Raw genomic sequence first — 10,658 nt, forward strand, 5'->3', positions numbered from 1 at the left:
AACATGTTTCAGATCTGGTCCGAGTCCAAGCCCCTGGCGACAAGCCAGGCCAAGTGTAAGGGTAAGGCCTTTCTTTATGTAAAGATTTACTGAACATTCATTACAACTTGGAACTTTATTGTTAGAGGATTGTATTGCATGAGGCGAATAATGTCTCCACATAACAAATCTGCCAGAGTTAATCCTTGGGAGATACACTTAAAGAAATAGGGATAGAAACTGACTGTACTCACAAAAATGTAGGACAGGATTATACGTTAATCAAGGTTTATAATCTGAAAAGCATAATTTTTGGCTGTATATAGAATATTTACAACGGAACGTTTGCAGGTTTTGTACCAAGAAATGTACTGTAATTTAAATTTTTCATAAGGGAAAGGTTTTATTGCCGCCACTCTAATTTACATTACGCTATTACTCCTTATTTAACAACAGAATTTATAGCAAAAAAATCAATTCAACAAAAATTCTAAGCATATTTGAAATGGTGACAGCGTAATCCAAAAAAGACCTCAAGGCCTTACACTGATTTGGCAGAACATTAAGGCATATGAATCGCAGAATTAGTAAAAAATTAGTGTAAAAAGCGTTTAAAAAATTGCTTAGTATTGAATTCCTAAGCAAATTGTGAAGATTTATTTCCCTCCGTTAACTGATTTCTAAGTTCACTAAATATTAAATGAACGTTACTCGAACTTACTTTCGACCTTTTGAATGCCATTACTACCATCTACTGTATTTTAGCAAAGTAACCAAACACCATAATTAATACATGTAACCTTGCACTACACATTCACAAATCAGTATAGAACTCTGTTTGTATGACTGAAACCAAATGATGGCGGAAATAGTTTTTCCTTGATTACAAAGTAATATCAACTTGTTCGAGGAAATGGCGTCAGAAGTTTTTATAAAGTGGTCTAATAAAAACAGTACAATGTAATGTACAATACAGGGCGGTAGATATCAAAACATCATTAATAATAAAAAACCAAAATGTGTATTGTAGAGTAACATCAGTGGTATAAATACGAAACCCTGTGTACACCGTGCAGTGTAGTCTACTGCTGCTAACCATGAATACCAGTACATTGCTGATCCTGGCACTCGGCTGTGTAGTGGCGGCGGACCAGGTGAGTGACACACACACACACACACACACACACACACACAGTTAATGTAACGGGTGAGGCAGAAAGGATGAACGGTTTTCAAAAAAGCAATATGTCGTTACCTGTGCATAAAAAAAATTATTTACAGAATAATATTCACATGATCTTACCATTTTAGAAAATTAATGTTTGAAAACAAAATCTGACAGGTGACGGCAGTTTTCAGCGATGCAATTTACAAGCCGCTCTCGGAAGTTGGCTTCTAATTTTTCTAACATTGCCCTGCCAATTTGTTCGACTTCCACACGAATTGCTTCCTTTAGTTCTTGAAGTGTACGTGGTTTATGCTGGTAAACACGTGACTTGAGGAAACCCCACAAGAAGTAGTCGCACATGGACAGGTCTGGGGAACGAGGAGGCCAATCAATGTCACCAAACCGAGAAATGATGCGACCACGAAAAACAGCCCGAATTGCTTCCATTGAATTTCTTGCTGTGTGAGCTGTCGCCCCGTCCTGCTGAAACCATACTTGCCGGATAGGAATACGTTTTCTTCTTAGTTCAAGTAGGGAGAATTCAGTGAACATCTGTCTACAACGTTCCGAGGTTACAGTTACAGTGGTCCCGTTGTCGTCTTCAAAAAAGTATGGACCAATAACACCTGTACTGCTCACAGCACACCAAACTGTCAACTTGGGACTGTGTAATGGTCTCTCATGCATTAATTTTGGATTTTCATCTGACCAACAACGAAAGTTCTGCTGATTAACGGTACCATTCAAATGAAAATGTGCTTCATCTGTCGTAAACAAAATGATGTTTTCCTTTTGGTCAAGTATGGCCTTTATTTCTCGAGCAAAATTTAGCCACTTTACATAATCGCCAGGATTCAATTGTTGAACAATGGCAATTTTGTAGGGATGAAATCCTAGATCGTTATGTAAAATACGCCTTACTGACCGATTACTGATGTTCAGTTCAGAAGAATGTCTCCTAGCAGATCGACCAGGACTACGGAGTATGGCTTGCCGAACTCTTTCCACATTTTCTGGAGTGCGTACAGCGCGATGAGCCCCTCCCTGGCGGTCGTTTATTCATCACTGTTCCTACTGAACGAAATGATTGAACCCAACGTAAATTGGTGTTACGAGTGGCTACACTGTTATTTCTCGCAAGATTGAAATGACGACGAAACTCGCGCTGAACTGCAACAATACTCTCATTATTACGAACAAAACTGTCGTAAGTAAACACACGGTGTTGCACACTCCACGACTCCATGATGACGACTAAACAATGACTAGACAAAATGGTATGTTCTACCGAACACATGGCCACTTCAGTCGCCCCACTCCCACTACCCAGATCAGAATACTATCTGTTCTAAAAACATCCATCCCTTCTGCCTCACCCTGTATGTATGCGAAGTTTAAAATATCTACTTCACACGAAGTTAGCAAAGTGTCAGTAAAAACATAAATTAATAGTCGTAGCTTTAAAGTTTGTAGATATTAACAATTACAACAAACATTAATATTTTTTTATAATCTAACCGTTCTTACTTTGTCCACATTTTAAAATCTTGCAGAATTAGTAAACAATTGCAAAAAATGTAATATGTCAATTGTCATTATTTCAGTCAGAATTCTCACAAGAAGAATACAAAAGGGTAATCGGTGAATGCAAGAGAGAAGCGGGATTCAGTGAGAGTAAGTCTGTTATAATTAGTTTCGTTCCTTAGATTTCCTACACCTTTCACAATTAGCTACAGTTTCATCACCTTCACCTTTAATTGCACTCAAAATTTAACAAGGTAATTTTTAAGGAAAGATTGATTCTATTCTATATTGTCGCAGTTCTAAAACAGGAATTTAGAGTTAACCCAATGTCTTATATCCGTGAGGGTTTCTGTTAATACAGAATTGAAATAATTTAACTTTCTGTCAAACTATAGTGATAAGCAGAAACTAACTTTAAATATTGTAGGGTTAGAAATCGTAGTAAAATAGAATATGTTGACATACACCAAAACTGATACTCATACTGGGTCATTTGTCAGAGTATTATAATTTTGGATACCTCAAAATACTTCTCATTTTTTGCGTGTTTGGGTTATAAATTTCAGCTTTTTATGGAAATATCAGCTTTCGGCTTTAAGATGTCTATTTCATCTGTAGAAGTGTAGATCATATTATCAAATTTGTTGCTGGGACAGTAGCCTATAACCACCAGTAACAAGAACGTAGGCAGCGAGAGGGTCCAAGAGGTTCAAGCCCGCCAAATTTTCAATGCTTTTAATTACTTTTATTCTAACTATTATTTATTATTTAAATAATTTAATACTACAGCTAAAAGATCGTTCTCAACAAAGAAATGGGTCTAGAACTTTTTAAGGAACAAAATGGGGCGTTACTCTCTGTCCACTACTGGAAAATATCAGTTGTCTGGACCCCTCCCCCAAATGTTTCCCTGGCTACGTTCTTACCAGTAATGCAGAGTCCACAGTACAAGTACGGAACCAAAGTACATTAAAAACTAATGAATTAAACCAAGAACTCTGAAAGGTTTTTATTCTTAAAAAATTAAACACTGATAGTTTAAATTACTTTTATGAAGCTAAATAGTTGTTATGCCATAGAAATATAAAGTGAAAAAAGCAGTAATTTTACATTATTCTGTTACAGAGGATCTTGACATGACCGAAATTGGCAAAGTGGGTATGGAAAGATTTGATCCACGAGACCAATACAAGGCAAGGACTAAGAATAAATTTTAAGATTACAATATGTTGTAATATCTGTTTCAATTTAGTGTAATGAAGATACAATACTTTTAGTTTTAATATTTTGCTTAAGCTCGTATAAAAATTACCTTTTTATTGCCTAACTAGATTGGCAAAACCGTAGGCCTTCATGTGTACTTATTACTACAATACAGTTGATACATACTAAGGTGGTGCGATACTTTTTTGGCAAGGTTAATTTTTCATTTAATAATTACAGCCCTTTTTAATGCACCGTTCTTGAAGGGGGAAAGAATTTTGTTCCAGCATTAAAAAAAATATATATATATTTATAAAGTTTGTTAACGATTTTGAACTATCTACGTTTAAAAGGAATGTGTTTTAGTGTTAACCTTGATAATTAGCAAGTTTTACAAGTAATACAAATACGCGCATTATTTATATCAAATTCCTTTGAGATAGTAATTTTAACCAATAATAATAATAACCCCAACACTGGAAAATTTTATTCGTTATTTTGTAGTGAGTAATCGTTAAGAATTATGTGTTATCCAATTTGATATTTTAGTTTCTTTGAATTTTGTACTCTATATCACTTGAATTTGTATTTATTTGTAAACTAAATTGTAATGGTATTTTTTAATGAAATTCTAGTAAATAAACATTAACACCTCCAGATGAAAATTAACTATCGTAGTAGAGTAATTAGTAATATTTCCCTATTTTTATTTAATTTAAACTTGAGACAAATTGTACATACTAAATTACATATATTATTAATTAATATAAAAATGAAACTAAAATTCTTATAATATAACATTTATAAGAATACTGGCGATTGCTTAAGGTAGAAAGATTTGTCTTCAATATAATACATATTATGTTATAAGGGGGTTACTTTCACTTTTATATTAATTATACATATTATAATTCCTATATTGTGGAACTAATCGTATTACATATCTGACTAACAGCCAAATTAAAAGGGTTTATTTTTAAAACTCTTATGAATTTAAATTAAAAAACCAAAAACAAAATAGATTAGTCCAAAGCAAGGTAAATGTTTCATTAAAACTAATGTTATTTCAATTGTTAAATTAGTTCACAGTAATTGGACTGATGGTAATTATTGATTCAAAATTTCATGAATTGTTTATTTTATTTTTCAGCGCATGATTTCTTGCGCCATGAAGGCTCTAAAACTTGTAAGTACAATAACTCACTAGTTACAGTTTGTGCATGAAAATTTAAAGTATAAAATTAAAGCTAGACTAAAAATGTATAGTTTTTCGATTTTTTTCTATAAACATAAAATTTTGACAAATTATTGAATTTAATTTGTAATAGTATAATAGTATTTGTAATAGTCTCCCCAACGTACTTATTAAGAAAAGGAACATTATATGTCACAAATAATATTTACTGCATTTTCTTCTCTAGTATCAAACAGTTAAATATTGTTCACCCATTTTAAAAATATAGAAATCGATTACTGCGAACAGTTATATTGTAATCAAACTACAAAGAATATATATGAAGTTTTCCTTGTAATAAAGTAGGTAGGGTCCAACCTCTGAATTGTGTTCCACTTTGTCGGGTAAAGAATGTATCAATATAATTTTAAATAAATATCCAGGTTCTATTCTAGAGGAAGAAAGTAACTTTGTGTATAAATATTTACTGCAAACAATATACATTCACATTTTATATTGAAGTGATGTTATTCTCTCAACCAATTCCTGTGTTGCTTTCCTTAACCACCCAAATTAGAATGTAGATCTAATCAGGATTGGGATGAGAAATAAACCACGCAAAAAGACAATTTTTGTGCATGGGCTAGATATCCTCCAGGAAGAACACGCCATTTTAGTAGTTCAGTTGGTTTGGTTAAGGGAAATAAGAGCTCCATTTATTCTCTTGGAACTCTGAGAGTGGCAGATTTAAGAAGCGATTTAAATTTAAAATTCAAACCCCCATAAGTAACAATACTTTAATATAACATATACCATACTTAGATATATATCTTCCTGCCATCAAATAATACTATAAATTATTCCTGGTTTAATTAATTTAATAAATAGGAGATACTGTAGTAAACCACATAGCAGATAGTTTTGTCCTCGTGACTCTTTTAGTCTTGCTAATAAGACATTTTTAGAAACACCAAAATAAATTGTTGCAACCTTTCTAAAATGACAAAAACCTGTTTTATTATTTTATGAAAATGTTGGGTCCAAAGTGATGATACACTTCTACAAGCATTGAAATGATTCCAAATCAGATAAAACCTTGCGCATATTACCATGTATGTATCCATACCTACACGCTAAAGCCATCATGTGAACATTAATCTAGTCCTGTTAACCCTTGAACACATGTGACAGATGGACGAGTCCGGCGAGATGGACACGAAGAGGTCCTCAGAAGTGGTCGACAGCCTGATGAAGGGTCGCGCTCCTGAAGAGGCCCTTCAAGCGAAAACTGTGTTAATGGAGTGTGCAGAAAAACGTAAGATATCTAAACATAACCATTAGTCATTAGTAATATTATGTAACTATAAATGTACTGATCTGATATTAGAGCGCCGGTCGTTGATTACCACTGAACATTCATTGTTCAGAAGCGGTTGCAAACTAACCAATTCAAGTATCGATTATCAAAGTAAATTAGGATAAAAGGGTGTTTCTCAATTTGAAGAAAGACTAAACTAGTCCTACAGTATGACTATATTTGTGCATTCTTTTGAAACGCTCTGACCTGTTTGAAATATTAGGGTCGACATCTTATTTCCTTACAATTTGTTATTACCAGATGGTCGATCTCAATAAATTAACCCCTGAGAGAATGTGATAGTAAAATATGAAAATAATTTGATAATCACCGACTCGGCATATGTCTTGGATTCCATTGAGGATGAATAGTTTTACGTTGTGAGAGTAAGAAAGGGAACTGACTCTGAAATGACATCTTACTCATGACATTATGTCTTTATTTGAAATTGTACACTTTAATTATTTGAATTGTATTTTATTATTTCAGAAAAGCGGAAAAGTTTCAGGGGATATGAAGTAGCGGGTTGTATCGCAGATTATATGATGAAAGCTAAGGACAACTGGACTAGCTTTAGTTTTTAATATTATGTAAGTATTGATTTCATAATTTATGTTTTTTTTTTTTCCCATTTCAAAGTATCTGAAGTGCTTTACAATAACCTTATTTTATAAATGCGAAAGTGTTGTAAGTTATTCAACCGACTGTACTGAAATTTTAAATGGAAATTCTTAAGGTCCCTGGTTCACATATCTATTCTTATTTGGGAAATCCCCCGGGGTACGCTCCACTGGTGTCTAAAGTGGCGAAAAATACCACCTTAGTCTCAGTTGCGTTACGGCAAACTAATATTATTAGTTGAAAGAGCCTGTTAAATATAATAAATTGTTCTGTGTAAACATTACAGTACAAGCTGTTGTTTAGTTAACTTAACAACAATTTTCAATTTGTTTACATTTATAGCTTAAAAGCATAAGGTAAACTTTATAGTAAAAACACTTCTGACCTGTGTTTTGATCTTCTCTGCAAACGATGTTGAACACAGATTAAGGAAATATCCAGATAATAAAATTAAAAGTTTTAGTAAAATATACTTTCAAATTTACATTTTAGCGAATATTACAGTGCTTGGTCAGTACTGTAATTATCCAGATATAAAAAACAAAGTTACTATCGAACTTTTACTATACATTAAAAACCCACCATAGTTGTCTTTTTACAGAAGTAGGCTTCTCAGACCTGTGTGTATATATATTTTTTTGATCAGAAAATAAGGAAATATCAATTATGGTACAATAAATACTAAGACCAATAAAATAAATATAAACTTTTTGACCGGTAGTGTCAACAAGGCAAACTCAACATTGTCGTCGGAAATTTAATTTACTCCATACTCCAGGCAGAAGTGCTCATACTAATGGAAACCCGACGGAATTGCGTGCGTCGCCGCATGTTTGTAAAAAATGAGAAACAGTGTTAGAATATGTACTACTAATTCATAAAATATAAAAGATAATGATTTAAAAAGTAAGGTTTTTGGGAATAAAACTTAAAAGTCCACATCGATTGCAAGGGTTTGCACAAAATTAACATTTTACCTCACTTTATTTGACTCGTTATTAATTAAATGTAGAAGATATTATACCACAGTAAAGATAAACTTTCTATTTGCATATTGTGTTTGTGTGTTCACCATAACTAATGCATATTTTAATTTCCAGGTATCATTCACTGACGACACAGAGCCTGCATTTCGTTTTATTGTCTTTTAATAAAATTTAGGTGTTTACATAATTGTATTTTTTATACCTAACACTGTTTTATTTTGTATATAGTAGGATTATTTATTCCTAATATTCAAGTGATAAATCCCAAGAAAAGGAATTATGCGTGCAACCTCTGTACTTTGTAACAGTAACAACTTTCTTATTTTTATTATATAATCGTACAATGGTGCAATGATGTTATGATGTTTACAAGCAAAACATCTTTTTGCAAAATCAAATTTGTATATATACACCACCAGGCCGCGCTGCGAAAGATACAAGTTTTGTAAGCGTCTGCACATTATAAACTGCAATTACGAGACAGTTACGTATATTAAATACTCAAACACTACTTGAAGGCGCCAAGTTATGATGTATGTTTGTATTTAAAATAAATTTATGGTTGAACATAATGTACATTTGTACATTTCAATCATTTGAATTGTATTTTATTATTTCAGAAAAGAGGAAAAGTTTCAAGGGGTTCAAGCTTGAGTGTTATACCATTTCATAATAATGTACAATTTACTTGTACAATGGCTATAAACATACAATTTTGACAGATTTTCTTGATAGTGGCAACAACGTACAACGGCGTTGGAAATATAATTCACTTGAACCAGAACTGCTCACAAAGCACGAAACGGGCAAAGCTAACGAAAAGCTTGCGAAGCTGCGAGAAACAACTAGTACGTATAACAATTTCTTATAAAACGAGATCACAAAATTTCTTTAAATGCATGCCCATTAATAACTAAATCTGACTACTCAATCCTAATATCAAATTGTTTGTCGGTTTAAAAGACAAAATACTTCCGGATTTTTGGAGTGGAGTGGTGAGAAATTAGATCACTGAACTCTAGATTTATAATAGATCAAAGTAAACTATAGTTATAATATATCGGTGTCTTATCAATATAAGGGAATGGTATAAACTACCTTGAAGAAGTATTATTTCATAAAGATTTATCATGCTTAATCTTTTCTTCGTTTAGAAACAGTTCTTTTATTAGTAAGTTGTATTATCAGCTGTGAAGTAAACCGGTTTGTAAAAAATTATACAGTGCATATTATTCTGCAAAGGTTAAAGTTAATTTCCCCCTATGATGCAGATAACAGAAGACAACACAAGACGCTGAGGTAAAATTTATGTACGTCTCCAGGTAATAAATCTCATTAACGCAGTTAAGTTGTTTACTTACTCTTATGAGTCAAACCAGTATTCTCCAAGTTTTACGTTTACCTCCGCATGGTAGTTATAGTACCAGTCCAGCCTAAGTTTCATATTCTATTATTATGGTTACTTTATGACACAGTACAAAGGTCTTCTTTGTATGCTTAAGTAAATGTGTCAATCTCTAAACCGAGAGATCATAAGTTGTGTCATATAAATCCTTGTAGTAAATAAGTACTATGATAAATAAAATGGCACTGGTGTTGAGATAATCAAAATGGAAAATAAAGATCAAGAAACAAGATATTTTCTGTCATATCACTGATAACGTAATCCTTAGCTACCTTATTAGTGTACGTGCCAATTTTAAAATAAGATATATATACAATATTTATAAACACTTAAAGTAAAATTTATGTTTTGCCACATGTTTGTTAAATAAATAGATGATTGAGAAAGGAAGTCAAGGCGGAAAACAAATACTAAAAGGCGGAGAGGGACTAAAAAACCAGTAATAAGAACAATTTTTCAGATATTCCAATTTCAGGAAGAAACATGTGTTCATCTTAATATCTTAAATTCAACATAGCCAGATTTGTGATTTTCTAAAAATAGTTTAGAAAACACGTTATATGTAGACTAAGTTGTGTTTCTGATGTCGAAATGATGTGAAGACTTCATTTTGAGCTTCTACGTCGCCGTCTTTTTTCGGATCTCTTCACACGACCATGCCTCCGATTCCATCAGTGACGTCTGTGACAGCGTCAGATTCCAGATGCTGCACCAAGAGGAAGGTGAATTGGAGATAAACTCAACATTCATAATTTTATTACGTTTCCAACAGCGCGACTCATGACCCTATGATAATGTCATTGCTCTATTACAACATGTAAATTATTATTTCATACCATAATCCCTTTAGCCCCTTTAACCTCAATTTGCCATTAAATAATTGTTACATTAACTTTAAATTCTAATTTTATCAATAACTATGTCATTTTCATAATTTATTTTGAACACAATAAAAAGGTGTTTTAATTTTATTTGTTCTATCGCTATGCCACGTAATATCTAAAGTATTTTCTTCAAAGGCATACTTCTGCGTATTTATGCTCATGTAAATGTTTCTATAATTATAAAACATATCTCTACAAGGATGGATTCTATCAGGCATGAAGAGACAAAGAAAAGTGCAGTGTTGTCCTCTGTTCTTGTACAATACAAGCCTCTAGAAATAAAGTTACGAGATGTAATGTTCAGTAAATCTTTACATAAAGAAAGGCCTTACCCTTACACTTGGCCTGGCTTGTCGC

General features: G+C 32.7%; 1 protein-coding gene across 1 annotated transcript; it reads left to right on the plus strand.

Annotated features, from left to right (window-relative positions):
• The first annotated feature begins 1,071 nt into the window (after positions 1-1,071).
• Positions 1,072-8,195, plus strand: LOC124356194. The gene is made up of 7 exons (XM_046807379.1): positions 1,072-1,133; positions 2,752-2,821; positions 3,797-3,864; positions 5,025-5,060; positions 6,240-6,363; positions 6,895-6,995; positions 8,127-8,195. The coding sequence occupies exons 1-6, from the start codon at positions 1,077-1,079 to the stop codon at positions 6,987-6,989; spliced, it is 450 nt and encodes a 149-aa protein (XP_046663335.1). The 5' UTR covers positions 1,072-1,076; the 3' UTR covers positions 6,990-6,995; positions 8,127-8,195.
• Positions 8,196-10,658: the final 2,463 nt, after the last annotated feature.

This window comes from Homalodisca vitripennis, chromosome 2 (genome assembly GCF_021130785.1).
Source record: "Homalodisca vitripennis isolate AUS2020 chromosome 2, UT_GWSS_2.1, whole genome shotgun sequence".
In the NCBI taxonomy this organism is placed as follows: domain Eukaryota; kingdom Metazoa; phylum Arthropoda; class Insecta; order Hemiptera; family Cicadellidae; genus Homalodisca; species Homalodisca vitripennis.